We start from the raw sequence: 18,080 nt of genomic DNA, 5'->3' as shown, positions 1-18,080 counted from the left end.
GCACATTATCCCTCCACAAACCCAAAGTAGACTATGTCTATAAATGTCTATAAATCTTGGATGAATGCTCAAGTTAAGACACACGGTTGGAAGCTTTTATTTTGAAATGCAAAGATGTGCTCAAATGAAGCACAGTGCGAGTTCTGTCAGTTTAGGATCATATGCAACCGTAGCGAACAATGTGTGTGCATAATGCACAATACATAGCCTATATTGTGGGCATCTCACGGTAGCTATTTGGTAGGATCTTCTTTCCGCAGCTGCAGTGGTCTTCCTCCACTCGTGTATATCCGGAACGCAACTCTATAAGTTCCAGATGAGAGGAGGGTTTCTGGGATCTTTTTCTATTGGTTGAGATGCAAGAGGGTTGCCATTCGCTGCAAACGCCCCAGTGTAGCAAGCAGTCTCCAACAGAATGGCAAATCAGGCTAAGGTGCGCAATTTTACGCGTGAAGAAAATTGCAACTACACTAATATTTCCTTCATCATTTTTGTAAGTTATTGGTTATTCTCATAAAGTCTGCTGTTTTCTTCCCTTGTAGCCAGTTCTTTACGGATATTTCAGAAGCTCTTGCTCCTGGCGAGTTCGCATTGGTAAGTTTTGTGCAGCTCAACTCAAACTCAACTTAACTGGGAGAGGTAAAACATTGGCGAATAGCTCCGAATTATTACATTGTTTTTCAAAGTCATAGGACATATTTGCATATACTTGCACTTATCATCACCCTTTGATTTCGCAAGGCTTTCCCTCTTTCTTGTCATCTCTGTATATTGGGTCCCTACATGAAAGCGCATCTTAGGCACAACGGTTTCATAACCCCAAATCCACCCCGACCCTTAAACTGGGGTCATGTTTGTTTGGGTCCGTTTACATCTGAAATCATAATTGCCATCATTTCCCCTGCCATGTCACGTCATACATTGTTGCCTTATTTTCTTTGTTTATTTCTTTATTCGCTAATGATATTAATTCATATAGACCTAATGAAGAATGTTCTTGTGCTTGATGCAAATTTATTGGGTTGGCCTACTCAAATGAAGCCCTCAGATGAGTCAACACAGATTATTTCGGGGTAAAGGTAGTCAGAATTGAGAATTGGCATGTGGAACATGAGTGGATGGTTTCAACTGGTTGATCATTAACAGGGGTGAGTTTGGGCAAAAGCATTTGTGACATGGTCACCACTGTAATAAATAAGTTCATCTGTGTTCATCCTTATTGAGTAGTGTTTTCTGCTGACTCATTATAGTGTGGTTGATATTTGGAAGCCATGTGCCAGCCATGTCTGCAGCACAATGTTACACTATGTGACATATCCAGGTCTACCGTCTATAATATGTGTCTTCTCACTAATTTAGCCTACCTCTTTTAATCTCAATGTCCTCACCATTTGTCTAATATTTCCTCAGCACTGGCTCTGAAAGGAATTGACTATGACCAGGTTCCCGTAAACCTGATAAAAGATGGTGGGCAACAGGTATTAAACATTGCTGTTATTAATATTTGTTTAGTAGTAGTAGTATTTTATGAGGTATACGTGCTGAGTCATGTCAGTGTGGTTACTACTACACGCACAGGCTAAATATGGCTGAGGCCTAGGGGCCCCCACCTGCTAGGGGGCCCCTATTGGCCAAAAGTAAAAAAACTGCAGAATTATGGCAAGATGTGATAATTGAAAATTCATTCTTAAATCTTGTTAATTCTCTTCTAGACAATTGGCAGATAGGCCATGTTCGTTCAGATATTATCGTAATTATGACACTGTCATCTGTCATAACTGTCATAATGTCATTTTGTTGCCTTCCGGGGGGGCCCACCGCAACCTGTAGCTTGGGGGCCCCAGGCTATCTAAATCCGGCTCTGACTACATGTGTGTTATTTCAGTTAACGGACCAGTACAAGAGACTGAACCCCATGCAGCAAGTGCCTGCTCTGACCATCGATGATGTGACATTATCTCAGTCGGTGAGCTGCTTTCACGCAAATCCACTTTTATTTTTCCATCTTTTTTTAAAACGCTTTTTTGTAGGGAGGCTTTTTTGAGACAGGATAGTGACAAGAGAAAATGAGGGAGAGAGAGTCAGGGAGGAAGGACCGTCAAATGACCCGGGTCGGAATCGAACCCTGGTTGCCAATGTAGTAAGCTAGTGCAGTGTTTCTCAACAGGGGTACCGGGGCACCCTGGGGTGCTGCGGGGCACCCTGGGGTGCTGCAGGCCCACCCCAGGGGTGCCGTGGAAACGTGGCTGATAAATACATTTTGTAATATGATACATATTTGTCTAAATTGATAAGTTAATGTTAGTCAGTGGAATCTTTCATCTCCCATTTACGCACAATAAAGTAAATATAGGTCGCCCCAGTCAGCTGCAACTTCAAACGTAGGTCGTGTGACGTCTCCAAATGTGTTACTTTTCTGAGCTTGTGTGGTATCGGATGCGATGCCATGTTACGGCTTGATGGTTTGGGGTGCCTTCAAATTTTTCATGAATTGAAAGGGTGCCTCGCCAAAAAAAAGGTTGAGAAACACTGAGCTAGTGCACTACCATTAGGCCACGGTATAACCTATTGTCCCCTCTTCTGTCCACTTCTTCATCTGGGGTTTGTTGATACCGTACCTTCCCTTGTCAAGGGTCCAACCAATGTGGTACATATAGTAAAGTAATCAATCATACAGTGGCCTATTGCAACTAGTTTAGAGTCAACAGGCTACGCCCCCTTAACCCTTCAAAGTAAAAAAGGGTGAAAGTCATTTACCCCTTCCTTGCACAATGCTTACTCTAAGTCTGAACCATTGCTTGGACCTGAACTTAAATACGGGGGGTGCCGTGTGTGAATATGTGTTCTGTTTTTCCCTCCTAGTTGGCCATCATCCAGTATATCGAGGAGACGCGGCCCGGCCCCGCTCTCCTCCCCGCGGACCCCAAGAGGAGAGCTGAGGTACGCATGATCAGTGACATCATCTCCTCTGGGATACAGCCACTGCAGGTAAGTAACGTCAGCTTTGATTTAGTTTTGTTCTACAAGTATGAGTGTGTCTTGTTTTGCATGTTATATTTGCATGCGGATGACTGTCATTCATCATGAATTGTGATCAGACTCTCTTACCCTATTCATGAGCAGTAGGGGGCAATAATAATCACCACATTCAAAAATTGTCTTTTTTTCCAACTTTGTTTATCGGGAAAAGTATCTCAGACAGTATCTCTCAGTTCAACGTACTATATTCTTATTTGTACTAGAAATACAAACAGAAAAATCGTATTTATGCCGTGCTGCTGGAACAGGACCAAAATTGTTTGAGGTTTTAAGAAAGGGTTATTGCACAAATGTGATGTGAGCCAGTCTGAAGTCAACAGTCAACATTTGACCACCAGGATTATATGTAGATTTCTATGTCATAAACCAAGTTGTCTGGTGAAATGAATTTGCATTGCATTTGAATGAAGATTGGAAGCCCACTTGCACCTGCAGGCAAATTTGATTTACTGTGTGCCATGGTATTCCTATTGATTTATGTGGCAGATACCCCTCTAGTGTGTGTGTGTGTGTGTGTGTGTGTGTGTGTGTGTGTGTGTGTGTGTGTGTGTGTGTTCGCTCGCGCGTGTGGCAGGGTTTGTATGCCTGAGTGGCGACTCCCATTTTACTGTATTTTATGTTTTCTTACCTGCCCAGGGACTGCAGATGGAAATTAGCTTTCAGCTATAATCTGCAGGTGCAGGTCATCTTTTTACAATGTAAATAATGTAGTACTTTGCACATGGTCCCTGATGAAATAAATCAATAAACTAATAAACCAATAAACTCTGGTTGGTATAATAGCAAACCGATTATAAACCATCAAATGCCTTTTTTCCATTTGTGTTTCAGAATCTTTATGTGATTAAGAAGATTGGAGCTGAGAAGGAGCAGTGGGCCCAGCATTTTATTCAGCGTGGCTTTGAAGGTGTGGGAATTACGGGGGATAAAAACCCTCTAATCATAAAATATACTTAATATATTGTCCATGATATTATTGTGGGATCACTATTGTCAGTCAATTGTCATTGAAATAGACTATGATATGTAATCATTAACACAATTCTTTCCAGTTACCACACCAAACACATTAGATTCTTACCATTAATAGAAACGCATACAGTACATAAATCTATGCCGTGAGTCATTGTTCACAAATCACATTATTTTCAAAATGAAGGAATGTAAAATGAGGACTGCTATGAGATTTCCTTCCATCTCCCCATAGCACTGGAGCCATTACTGAAGCAGACTGCCGGGACATACTGTGTAGGGGACGAGGTGAGTTAACCTTTACAAGTTTTGAGGGACATTTGAAGGCTTTCATTGCAAAGTGGCGTAAGCACATTTTTTTTTTTTAATTGCATTTTATTATTGTAAATGACTGTTCAGACATCCGTTCATCATCTATGAGTTCTTGCCATTCAAATATTTTGAGAACATATATGAAATGCATTGTCCAATACAAAAATGGTAATTTCCCAGAATGTTCCAAAATGGATATGTAATTTTGCAACGACCCTCTTCATCTCATTCAACCAGAGTGGAAGAACTTCAATATCTGTATTCTATGGACCAAAGTTCCCCAGAATCACATTAATAAAGTTAAAGCCCAATTGGGAAACTACAACTCCCATTGTCACAGCACTCCACAGCATGCAAGTGATCACTGCACACAACAAAATTGCATTTATGCCTCACCCGTGCAAGGAGGCGGCCCTAGGGAGCAGTGCGGTGGGACAGTAGTGGTACCATGCTCAGGGTACCTCAATCATGGAGGAGGATGGGGGAGAGCAGTGGTTCATCACTCCCCCCACCAACCTGGCGGGTCTGGAATTGAACCGGTAACCTTTGGGCTATAATTTGGTGGTGGTTAGAGAGTTGGTCTTTCCATCTAGGGGTTGCAGGTTCGAATCCCTTACCTCTCCCTACACCTCCAGCCATGACTGAAGTGTCCTTGAGCAAGGCACCTAATCCTATAATACTCCAGGGACTGTAACCAATACCCTGAAAAATAATAACTGTAAGTCGCTTTGAATATAATGAAAGCGTCAGCTAAATGTAATGTAATGTAAGTCTGGCTCCCTAACCACTTACCCATGACTGCCCTATTGATACTAGTATGGGACTTGAACCATAAAACCCTCTTATCCCAAGACAAACTCCCTAACCATTACCATCACATCAGTCTCACCAGTGGTCTGCACATCTCTACAAAGTCACTTGGTGTGGTCTTACTGTAATAATACAAATGTGTAACTGCAAATTGCTTTTCAGATATCCATGGCAGATCTTTGCCTAGTGCCTCAGGTCTACAATGCTGAGAGGTAGAACAATAAAATGCTGAATTTTATTATTTCATGATAAATCATATAACAGATTCCATAAAAGAAATCTTTGTGAATTCGCCCCAAAGTAGTATTTCATGGATGCGTTTTATTTTCTAACAGGTTTAAAGTTGACGTCTCACAGTTCCCGACCATCGAGAGGCTTAATCAAACACTGTCAAAGATTGAAGCCTTCAAAGCCAGCCACCCGTCATGCCAGCCAGACACACCAGATGCCATGCGACAGTAACATGGAGCGCCGCTATGTTCCCAAGCCACCACAGGGGGCACTGTGGACCTGTGAAACGTACAGTAGACATGTATGCTGGATCTCAAATGGCACACTTGTGCACTTCGGGCACTATGTTTCAGTGTGTTATCGATACGATATACGCACTGAAACAGTGCCTGAAGTGCACAAGTGCGCCACAGATCCAGACGTATACTCGTGTCACCTATGTAGAAAGCCTACGTGTCTGTCTGTCTGTGATGTGAAGGCTAGGATTGGAAGGAAGCTGACAGGTGGTTTAGATTATGTCCATATGGACATGGACATTTCCATGTGGATAAACATGTATACATCATGTCTACGTATGGTTATGACTGGTAGGTAGCACAGGATTCTACAGCTGTCAAGTCATGAGGGTGAGGATCACAACAGTATTTCACACATTCCTTGTGCCAAAGTTACTTAATTTCAGGACGGTATTACTTAAAATGCTTTGAACGAAATGATTTACTGGAAGCATGACACTTGATGTACTTCAGATTTTGCTCTCACTCAATCACTGTATGTCTATGCCATCACATACTAGGGTGCTGCCTTTGTCATGGAAGTTGATGTCAAATGAATTTAGAGTCATTGTTTTGATAGACCGGTAGGAAAATAAAACTTTCAGGACATGCAAATTAAAACAATATGATTTGCATTGGAAATACCCCGGTAAAGTGCAAATAAACCCTCACATTTTCAATACATTTGGACTGTGCACTTTCCTTTAACCAAAATATTGGGATGGTTTGAAATCATGTGGTTATATTGTGATATAGTTTTGACATACAGAGAAGTAAGTAATCACAAACTAAAATCACAATTGAAGTCTACAGTAGTTTCTTAAGGGCACTGATTGATGTATTGTTCCAATAGACAGACCCTGTTATTTTACTAACATGAGTTGTAGTGGCATGGAGCAGGCTACTAACTCCAAATTGGGCATGTGTTGTCAGTGCCATTATAATTTCCTGGTCCGGAAATGTGTTTAGCTCTCACACTGCATCATCTTTATTGACACTGAGGGTCAATCTTTTTTTGACACTACACCCCTGGGCACAAGTCAAAATGTTCTGTGAGATCTGACTATGATTGTCAGTATAAAACGGTTACACTTGCAGTATGCTTCATGTACGTGTTTGTTTCTGAATCATAAAGGAAAAGCAATAGTTCAAAATAAACTTTTATTATTCTTTGCAACAAACAAAATCACATAACATGCACTTGTGGGAAAAGAAAGCAGGGAGTTTTAGTTATGACATTCATGAAACACACAAAATTAGAATTGCCCATTGCATTTTCCATTTACATGGCATGTCGTCTTCAGTTTGTGTTCGACATAATTCAATAATTTAAAAACCATAGTAAAACATTGCACTGGAAAATAAAATCGAATATAATATTATCTGTGCAGTTCTGGTTTCCCAGCCTGTGCACAAAGTTCCGAGTCCAACGTGGGCCAAAACCGGACATTTAAAAGGCCTTTATCTTGGATTCTAAAAATCATATAGAGAACCAAATATACTTGAAACACAAACATTGAAGAGTACATGTAACACATTGCAATGTGAAATAGATGTACATGCCATGGTGGAATATGATTTTCTGTGCATTTTATGAATTGAAACCTCCACAAGGGGTGTTTCAGTAACTGAAGCCCTTTTTTGGCAGGTTGCCACTAGCCTTTAAGTCAGTGTTTCCCAACCAGGGGTACATGTACCACTAGGGGTACGCGAGCACACTGCAGGGGTACTTAGAAAAATGAAACTTTAACAAATATATGGAGCTTAGTTACATTGGGACAGAGAAAGCAATATAGAACATGAATTAGGGGGTACTCGTGGCACAACTAAGAGGCTTAGGGGGTACGCGAGACAAAAAAGGTTGGGAAACACTGCTTTAAGTGACTGGGGGCCAGTAGGCTGCTACTGTGGCCCAGATTAACCACTCACAGACGGCCAAGTCCACCCGTAACAGTCCCTCTCAGCCATAACCCTTCCCAGCTACACCAACTAGTGGTGCATTTCTCGAAAGCGTAGGTGTTAACTTGGTTTGTGGGCAATGGGAAATGGCATTGCAAACAACAAAGTAGCTAACGTAGTTTGCAACTATGGTTCCGAGAAATGCATCCCAGAGTAGAAACGCAGAGCTTTTAAAGCTGTGTTCTTGATAAGGACGATCTGCAGCAGCAGCTGTGATGTCCACACAGGTATTTAAGAGATCGCTGCCACTGAGCAGAGTTCTCAACACATATAAAATAGGCTTAGTTTTGCTCTGTCACTAATGTGGCTGCTGTTACACCTCTCCAAGGGACCAGAGCTAAAAAAAAAAAATAACCCACAAAGGACGGGAGTCCAAAAAAGGTCTCTCCCTTGAGTCCCATTCTTGTTGTTCAATCTTTGGTCCCCATGGAGGGGGCGTGACACTCTATTCGCTATTCAATGGGGTCGTTCATTATGAAGGCTTTTGCTAGGCAGCGAGCATGCATACTTTGCCAGTTTGCCAGTTCTGGTTTTTACCAGAATGCATCAAACTGGCAATGCGTGCTAGCCTGATTATCATCAACTTTCAAATCTCTTCGAGACTTGGTCTGACCGAGAGCATAACAATTTACATTTCCCAAATGGCATGGTTGACCTGCCTCCCTAGGTTTGCTACTGGTTGACTGGTCTCTGACAAAGTGGGTGGGATTCACAATTTTTCTGGAGATCAGAACCGATATTTACATTGCTCTTGGCCTGACTAGAAGCAAATGCTGAAGGTGTTGCGTCACTAGGAGGGAATGGCCTGGCTACATGTGTGCTGCCTAGCAAAAGCATGACTGCTTCATCACGAATGAACCCAGTGGCTTGGTGCTTGGTCTGCCCACTCACATTAATGGATGGCGCGATGACATTTTTTGAATGAAAAGCTGCAGTGGAAGTGACAAATGATTCATTACATCTTTGTAATATCAAAATAAAAAGTTGAAATAAATATAAAAACACAACACAGACGAGATATACATTATAGGATATTGAAAACTGAAGTGAACATTATTGGACATTAGAACACAACACGTGAACTGACCTGTAGTGAAACTGGCTAAAATTGTCTTTGTAGCAGGCTTGTACGAAATTCCGAATTGAATGAATTGAAATTCAAAGTAATGCCATAATACGAACACTAGGTGGTGTCATTACCTTGAATTTCTTTGAATTTAATCTACACCACCTGTTGAGAGTACATAGAACACCACCACCTAGTGTTCATATTATGGCATTACTGTTAATTTCAATTCATTCAATTCGGAATTTCGTACAAGTCTGCTTTGTAGAGGCACTTGGTCATAATAAGAAGAGGTGTGACACATGATTAACTGTGCTTATTCAGAATGGCCTGGAAACAGCAAACAATTCATAATAATCATGTCAAGGTATATCGTGGGTCCTGCTGCAGCACGCGCATGTGTCTTCTTCAGTTACTGTAATACACTCTGTAATACAAAGTCTTGTTTCGCCAGAGGGAATAGGAGTTGTCAAACTTGATAAGATATGTGCCCTCCCCTGGGAACTCGTGACTGCCCCCCTGAACGGCCAGGTGGCTGTCCTGCCGGTACATGGGAAGGATCTCTCCCAAGTTTGTGTTTGTGTTGCTGGCCGACATTTTACGTCCTCTCTCGACATCGGCAACATTCGTAGGAACTGGAAGAAAGAAGAAAAAAAGCATAAAATATCGAATAGAAAGCTTTATTACAGACTCAGACATTCGTAGGAACTGGAAGAAAGAAAAAAAAGCATAAAATATCGAATTGAAAGCTTTATTACAGACTCAGAATGTTCCATATCAGACACATACAAAACATAAAAAACAAATATGCATCATAACTACTGCAATAACTTGCAATAAGTAATACACAGTCAAGAAATCCTAGTGGTTCCTTTTAAGGTTACTTCACAGGGGCTCATGAGTGGTGATGCCACGTAAGACACTAGGTTTTTTGAGGAAGTAGTGCGATCAACTCCAGATTGTTTTTTTTTTTCTTTTTTAAAAGGTGTTTGGGTGTGAGCAACTGAATCAGTAGATCAGTAGCTATAAAAAGCAGCACTCTCAACAACAATTACTTTACTTATTTAGTGGGATATACAGTGCCCTCCATAATTATTGGCACCCCTGGTTGAGATGTGTTAAAAGCCTTAAAATAAATTCAGTGTTTATTGCAGAAGAATACTGTCACACTGAAAATTGTAGGAAAATGTAACCTTCAACTCAAATGAATTGTAAGAAAATAAAAAAATCCCTGACTAAAAAATAATTATTTTTCATTAAATCACCTGTTCCACAATTATTGGCACCCTTAACAATTCCCAGGAAATAAATATAATTGAAGCATTTCTGTCATTTCTACAGTAGTTTACAAAGTTTACCAGAGTATGTAGGAACATTTAATTAGTAATTCATCACTTACTGTTTCCCTGGGGTATAAATATGACGTGACACCGAGGCCATTTCTCTTATCCACTCTTAAACATGGGAAAGACAAAGGAACACAGCATACAAGTGAGGCAGATGTGCGTCGACCTTCACAGGTCAGGCAGAGGCTACAAGAAGATTGCCACTCAACTGCAGCTGCCCATATCCACTGTGAGAGGAATAATTAAGAAGTTCAAAACAACTGGAACAGTGGTAAACAAGCCTGGACGAGGACCCAAGTTTATTTTGCCACCACGCACAGTGAGGAGGATGGTAAGAGAAATCAAAAGATCTCCAAAGCTCACTGTTACAGAATTACAACAAATGGTAGCATCCTGGGGTCACAAAGTCTCCAAATCAACCATCAGGCGCTGTCTACACGCCAACAAGCTGTTTGGGAGGCATGCACGGAGAAAACCTTTCCTCACTCACAATCATAAACGCAAGCGTCTGGAGTTCGCCAAGCGGTATTGGGGCTTCAACTGGGACCGTGTGCTTTGGTCAGATGAGACCAAGATTGAGCTTTTTGGCAACAAACACTCTAAGTGGGTCTGGCGTACCACGAAAGATGCGCATGCTGAAAAGCACCTCATACCCACTGTGAAGTATGGGGTTGGGTCAGTGATGCTGTGGGGCTGTTTCGCTTCCAAAGGCCCTGGGAACCTTGTTAGGGTGCATGGCATCATGAATGCTTTGAAATACCAGGACATTTTAAATCAAAATCTGTTGCCCTCTGCCCGAAAGCTGAAGCTGGGTCGTCACTGGGTCTTTCAGCAAGACAATGACCCTAAACATATGGCCAAATCTACACAGAAATGGTTCACCAGACACAAAATCAAGCTCCTCCCATGGCCATCTCAGTCCCCTGACCTCAACCCCATTGAGAACCTGTGGGGTGAGCTGAAGAGGAGAGTACAGAGGAGAGGACCCAGGTCTCTGGATGATTTAGAGAGATTCTGCAAAGAGGAATGGCTGAAGATCCCTCTTTCTGTCTTTTCCCATCTTGTGAAACATTATAGGAGAAGATTAGGTGCTGTTTTGTTGGCAAAAGGGGGTTGTACAAAATATTAACACCAGGGGTGCTAATAATTGTGACACACATTATTTGATGTCAAATAATTATTTCTTTATGTGGGATTTTTTCCCCACTGAATAAATGCACTTGTATTGAAGGTTGGATTTTTCTCTTTTTTTCCATTAAGGTCCCATATTATTTAGAAAAAAAAATAAAATAATTGGAAGCTAAAAAACACATCTCAACCAGGGGTGCCAATAATTATGGAGGGCACTGTAGTACAACACACTGACAGATGTTTAAGCCATTTTCAACCACCCGACGAGAGTACAGTTTCTATAACAAACATCGATACAGAGCAAGATGCACAGTGAAAACTGGAGATGGGGATGGAGACGTTTCATTCTACACTAGTAATCCAAGGAATGAAGGGTTGCATCATTGTTTGGTTATGGTACAATTGCATCAACCGGTCATGCCGACTTGAACAGAAGACAGTCTATAGGGAGTAAGCACTTGAACCGCCATGGAGAAGCTCTTATTCTCCAGATCTCAATGGTGAGGCTGCTATTCTCCAGATCTCATCTCAGGAGGCTTCTCATCCACTAGACCTGGCAGATACACTCCCTTGGTGCTGCTATCCTCTGAGGATTCTTTCACACTTAAAATACACCAATGCCAACTGGGAGTTTCTTCTCCCTTGCCCCCGGTCACCCTGGTGCCTGCTCCTCAGGGGTTATATGAGTATACAATCCTGAAGGATCTCTTTTGCTACTAGTAAACTATGACAAAGGTTGGTCTTTCTTGTCTATTTTTGACAAGTATTACTTTGAAGAATTGTTGAAAGCACTTTGGACAGTTGTTGAAAACTACATCCGTTGTGTAAGGTACTGTATGAAATCAGACACTATGGGGCCCGAATTCCACACTAAAAAAACATAAACTATGTTTTAACTAAAATTAAAATGAATTAAACTTCAAATTCAAACGGACAGTCGGGCCCCAAAGTGTCTAATTTCCCGTGAAATGACCCAAATGCTATAGAAAAAGATTATCATTACATATTGTAATTATTATGATGACATATAATCATGATTATTATGATAAGCTTATGAGAAGAGTACAGCAGCTTCACTGCTCACCAACATATTTGATCAATTATAATTAGAAGTAGTAGGTCTACCTTTCCTAGTGTGCAAATACAGCCTATGTACATAACCTGTATAGCCACAAATTTCTGACCTTCACATAACCCTATGGAAATGAGATCTGCAGCTTTCGATCTCACTGTGCGTGCACCTAGTGTAAATATGAATAGTGATGATAAAAGCCAGTTATATTGTAAACAGAAGTTGGTTAATTGTTAGGGAGTCGGTCTTGCAACCAACAGGTTCCAGGTTCGAATCACAAACACAGTGAACAATGTGGTAATACAACATTTAGAGAGTACTCTGGGACTACATACACTCTAGAAGTTGTTGAATCAACTACCTAATAAACCCTAATAAACCAGCGCTCTCCCCCATCCTCCTCCATGACCAAGGTACCCTGAGCATGGGACCGTCCCGTCACACTGCTCCCTTGGGGCGCAATTGAGGGCTGCCCCCTTGCACGGGGAAGGCATAAATGCAATGTCATAGTGTGTGCAGTGTTCAATTGTGTGCTGTGGAGTGCTGTGTCACAATGACAATGTGAGATGGAGTTTCCCAGGTGGGCTTTCACTTAACTTCTAAAGCCAAAGACTGGAACCAATACCCTGTACTGTACCTACCAGGATTGTACGAAATTTCGAATGGAAAGAATTTCATTTCAAAATAATGCCATAATACGAACACTAGGTGGTGCTATTACCTTGAATTTCTTTGAATTTAATCCACACCACCCATTGAAAGTACATGGAACACCACCACCTAGTGTTCGTATTATGGCATTACTTTGAATTGAAATTCTTTCCATTCGGAATTTCGTACAAGCCTGGTACCTACAGCTACTATAACTGTAAGTGGCTTCGATAAAAATGTGAGCCAAGTGTAATGTACAGTACTGTAAATAAGTACTCCTCACCTTCGTGCTCCTCTTCCTCATCCTCGTCATCGCTCGACTCGCTGATGTGGACCGTGATGTCCTGGCTGGTGACGGGTGACCAGTCAAAGTAGATGCCGAAGCCGATGTCGTAGTTGTCCGTGGCGAACTCCCAGCACACCCGCTTGTACTCGTCCAGCGTGGGCACGTGGACCGTCATGATGTTGCCGCGGTAGACCTTGACGACCGCGCCCTTGTCCTGCTGCAGCGTCTTCTTCACCTCCTGCAGGGACTCGGACGTCCAGGTGGACGGAGCCTTCAACGCAGGCAGCGCTGTGAAGGACGAGACAAGAAGACAGGCCTATAATACGTACACAGGGCAACATTTTGAGCCATGCTGCCGCCCGGGCAACATCATGATTGCCTACAAATATTCTGATGGAATTGATTGGAAAAGTGGTCTGCTGCTGATCCAGGTCCTCTCGATAAAAGTGTTACAGTGATAAACAGTCCAAACTTAATCTTATTGAATCGTTGCCCAGACATATTGCTCAAAAAATTGTCCTGTGAATCATCAACTTAAGGTGCTGGTTATACATGTATCCGAATATTTTTACATGTGGGTATTTTTTTTGTATCCGTTTAGGTGTAAACACGACATGTGGGTAGAAAAATAAAAACTTAATTGTAACGAGTGCGTTTTAGCCCCACAAATGGTATACCGGTACTCTTCAAGCCGTATATCTGATATGCACATTCTAAAACTCTGTTTATGTGTAAACGGAAGGCCTAAACCAAAGCGTTTTCAAAAATATCTGTACGTGTCCGCTTCCAAGATAAAAAAGCAAGGTGAAGATGATGAACCAGTTTGCACCAAGAAGAAAAACAAGAAAAAAAGAACCGGTTTCAGTGTGTTGTGTTTTCTGAACTTTAAAGTGATACTGTCCCATTTTTGGAAACAAGCTTATTTTACATCTCCCCCTGAGTTAAATAATAGGGTTTTACCATTCTCCTATACTTTCAACCGTTCTCTGGGTACGGAGTGCAAATTTTACCTCCAAGCTAGCAGTTAACATTGAGTCCTATGAGACCAGTTAGCTACCAGCTGGTCTCATAGGACTCAATGTTAACGGCTAGCATAGTGGTAAAAGTTGCACTACCATACCCAGAGAACGATTGAAAGTACAGGAGAATGGTAAAACCCTATTATTTAACTCAAAGGGAGGTGTAAAATAACCTTATTTCCAAAAATGGGACAGTATCACTTTAAGTATTGGTCAAGCAGTCCTGTCTTACACCTTACTACAGCTGGACTACTGAGGGCTTCTGCACAAGGACTTCCATGTATAAGCAAGATGAAGAGATTGATGGGATACCGTAGATCACCACAGAGCTATATGTTGGATGGACAGTCATGATAATTGTGTTTATTTATTTTTTGACAAGACAGCCATAAATATAATTTTTCTAAAAATACTCACTGTAACGTATTTTGCGGTCATGTGCCATTAAACAAGATTAGTAAGTTAGATAGCCTGGCCTACTGGAGGCAGTGACTAATATCTCCCTAGTTGAGATGATAAAAATAGATCAAGTAAATGCGTTATTATTACATTTCAGTTCATCTTTTTTTTTTTAGTCCCACAAAACAGTGCAGGTGAAATAAGCATTAGCTGTGGGGTGGCTATAGGCAGGCTGGACAGGTAATCTTGCATACAGGGCATTTTCCCGGTGGGCCTCTGTCCATAGGGGCCGATTCTCTTGTTATGTTTTGCTGCATTTTCCCGGTGGGCCTCTGTCCTCTGTTTTGCTGTTTAACTTAAACACTTAAGGTTTTCTTTTGCCTAAAGACATAGTTAGACATAATGAACTTAATACATATGTTTTGTTGTTGTTTCTATTTTTGCCTTTTATTTAAAGACCAGCATACGACTTAGATGGGGCAGCTCATTCGTCCATCTTCAATATAGGCAACAGACTGCCCCAATCCTAATATTGTAGAAGACATAGGGGGCTGTGCCAAGGGCTGGCCTACGTCAAAAGTGCCCAGGCTGTTTTTTGGGTCCCAGACCAGGGCTCCGTTTCTCGGTTCTTGTCCTTGCTAACCGTCTTAAGACCGTCTCAAGACGTAACACCATTCCCTTGGATGTAGTGGTGAGCGTCGCTGTCGAGAGAGAGTTGAGTCGCTCTTACGAAGGACGTTGCTACGACGCTTGCTACTGACGCTTTCGAGATACGGACCCCAGGCCTGGCTATACAGTAGGAAGGTACTAACGTCTCCTGGTGGGTCCATCTCCTGAGGTGTCTGTAGTGTGGTCCACTTGCTCCATGCTTCATAGATGGCCCACTCAATGACGACTCTGGTAGAAAAAAAACAAGCATTAAGAACTGGACACAGTCAGGCCCGGATTAATGCACAGGCTAGATATGGCTGCAGCCTAGGGCCCCCCACCTGCCAGGTGGCCCCTGATATGCCAAAGGTGAAAAAATGCAGAATTATGATGCAATTACGATGGAATATTGAAAAATGCATCTGTTGTGTTGAATACAGTTGGTAGGTGTGTTATCTTAAATTCCTAGCTAGTAATCAAGACACTGTACTGTGTATGTGCGTTAGGAAATTTGCCTTTTGGGAGCCCACAACAACCTGTAGCCTTGGGACCCCAGGCCATTTTAATCCAGCCATGGGCACACTAACATTACATAGTAGGATGTTAGTGTGGCCCGTTATGCCATTTCAAAAGAACATCCCTCAGTCTGTGAAAACAGTCTGAGATCACATGAACCACTTCAGTGTAAGGACCGAGTATGCACATAAATGCACTAGATTGCCATTCAAGCATGCAAACTGTATCCATAATCATAAACAACAATACTTCCTCACTCTACAATAATATACATTCCAGCTAAACTACTTTTCAACCAAACCTGGATGATGTCCATTATCAGCTGATGTGCTGTGTTTTGTACACATATCTCACAGGTCTGTCGTCTAAACATCTGGATTATTCATGGAAGCTGCACATGTCGTGCCAAAAAGCGAGTGCCTGCCAGAAAACGAGTGACTTGGCGGATTGTCACTCCCCTAAAACTCTGACGAGGGTCAGCTGCATAAAAGTCACTGTACATACACCTGGCACCATCCACTGTCACTCCAGAAATTTCGGTGGTTATTGCAATCCTGACTTACGGGGGGGTCACTTTCTGGCAGCCGCGCTTATTACCAAGGCGCTGCCAAAAGTGATTCCCCCCCGTAAATCAGGATTACAAAGGGCAATAATCACCAACATTTCTGGAGTGACAGTGGAGGTGCCAGGTGTATGCACAGTGACTTTGATGCAGCTGACCCTCTGTAGTCCAGAGTTACAGGGGGGGGCAATCCGTGAAGTCACTCGTTTTCTGGCAGGGATCGCTTTTTGGCAAGTCCACTGTGGATATTTAACTACCTATTACGGACATATATGGTCATAACTTAAAATGGCTAGTAGTAGGCTATGCTTTTCGTCCACACTAGTTCTACAATATGTGGTGCAGAGCAACAGGAGAATTAGGCAAACATGCAACCGTAAACTGGCTGGATTCCTAACAGCTGGTCGGTCAATTTTCCCCGTGCGATTGTGCGACTACACCTCAGACGCCTGTCGATTTAGCAGAATTGTGTTGCCCCTTATCATCTGCCGTATGGTGGAACATCTAGTTATCTGCAGGCACTGCAAGCAACACCACAATTGTGCGTCCAATGCAAATGATTATGTCCTATATGGTTCATTTCACACGATAAACAAAAACCTCAGAGCTTGCCAACAGCATTATTGATTGACATCAAAGCTTCGCCCAGGATCGTAGGGAATAATACTAGTAATAATACACTGCGTCATGACAGTGCCAGCAGTTTGAGCATGGTGCCATCAATTTCACTATACTTCCTGTCAAAACGCGTTTGAATGCTCGAATAGAACCTGGCAGAGAATGTTTTGCTAGCTTCGCAAACCTTCGGCGACTCTGTCTGTAAGTGCAATTCATTACATTACAACCGCAAGAGATATAAAAAAAATACCTGGTAAACTCCAGATTCGAAGGGCCGTCGTTTAGCGGAACAAACTTGAGAGCAAAAGCTAGAGATTGGAGCGTTTTCCGGTGTGATGGTTTCGATGTGATGTTGCCGCCCGCCCCTCAGAACGTCTCAAGTATGCGCACGTCTTAGGATTTTGTTCGCTACAGCTAGTCGTGGATTTACGGTTTCCGTTGACAGTCATAACAGAACGTCTGATGAAACAGTGTGACTAGAGCCAGTGTGTGAAACATTGTATCAACCTTTTAACACTTAGTGAACGTTCTTTTCTAACATGGCTACATAATGGTTCACTACATGTGGCACGTACTCCGTCGACCTGAAGACAGTTTTGTAGAGAACCTTATGCTGAAAGCAAGAGTAATAACATGAAGGGCCCCTCACAAATGGTGGCTTTAGTTGTTAAATTACTTCTACATTTTCTTGAACTTGACTAACCTAATTATGCTACCAATGGGAATCTGAAAAATGTATTGAGGAAATGTAATGCATTACATTCATTATAAAAATGTAACGGTTAAGCGAGGCAAGTAGTTACTTGTTAGGTGCTTATGAATGGCAGTTCAGTAATGAACAGATTCAGAATTTGTATATCACATGAAGACAGAGCTCTTCTATTTCGCTGTCCAAGGTGGTCTGGTTTATTAAGCCATGAATGGTTTATCTACTGGTACACTTTTAACTAATCTAATTTTTTTAAAGTGCAAATTAATAGAGGACTATTGGAGTTAGTTTCCAAGAGAAACAAGCCACAGAGCTCCACTACTAGCAAGCTTACATACCCTGGCCTTTATGGGGAAAAAACGGACTTGAACAAAATTGAGAGTCTTTAGACATAACCCTGGAAAGTGACCAAACCGGCTTTCTTTAGTTTCCCACCTAGATATCGGTCTCCTGATAAGC

At 42.0% G+C, this 18,080-nt stretch overlaps 2 protein-coding genes across 2 annotated transcripts; one reads left to right on the top strand and one right to left on the bottom strand.

Moving 5' to 3' along the window:
* Window positions 1–238: 238 nt before the first annotated feature.
* Window positions 239–6,323, top strand: gstz1 (glutathione S-transferase zeta 1). The gene is made up of 9 exons (XM_063202883.1): window positions 239–433; window positions 543–594; window positions 1,411–1,478; window positions 1,886–1,966; window positions 2,863–2,988; window positions 3,871–3,946; window positions 4,247–4,299; window positions 5,296–5,345; window positions 5,469–6,323. The coding sequence occupies exons 1-9, from the start codon at window positions 416–418 to the stop codon at window positions 5,593–5,595; spliced, it is 651 nt and encodes a 216-aa protein (XP_063058953.1). The 5' UTR covers window positions 239–415; the 3' UTR covers window positions 5,596–6,323.
* Window positions 6,324–6,786: 463 nt separating this feature from the next.
* On the bottom strand, window positions 6,787–17,398 carry tmed8 (transmembrane p24 trafficking protein 8). The gene is made up of 4 exons (XM_063202884.1): window positions 17,163–17,398; window positions 15,381–15,465; window positions 13,148–13,438; window positions 6,787–9,299 (listed from the first exon to the last, which is right to left on the bottom strand). Exons 2-4 carry the CDS (start codon window positions 15,433–15,435, stop codon window positions 9,073–9,075), a joined length of 573 nt encoding a protein of 190 aa, XP_063058954.1. The 5' UTR covers window positions 15,436–15,465; window positions 17,163–17,398; the 3' UTR covers window positions 6,787–9,072.
* Between the last annotated feature and the right edge of the window lie 682 nt (window positions 17,399–18,080).

The sequence above is a fragment of the Engraulis encrasicolus genome, chromosome 7 (assembly GCF_034702125.1).
Source record: "Engraulis encrasicolus isolate BLACKSEA-1 chromosome 7, IST_EnEncr_1.0, whole genome shotgun sequence".
In the NCBI taxonomy this organism is placed as follows: domain Eukaryota; kingdom Metazoa; phylum Chordata; class Actinopteri; order Clupeiformes; family Engraulidae; genus Engraulis; species Engraulis encrasicolus.
This window is presented reverse-complemented; position numbering and strand designations above follow the sequence as displayed.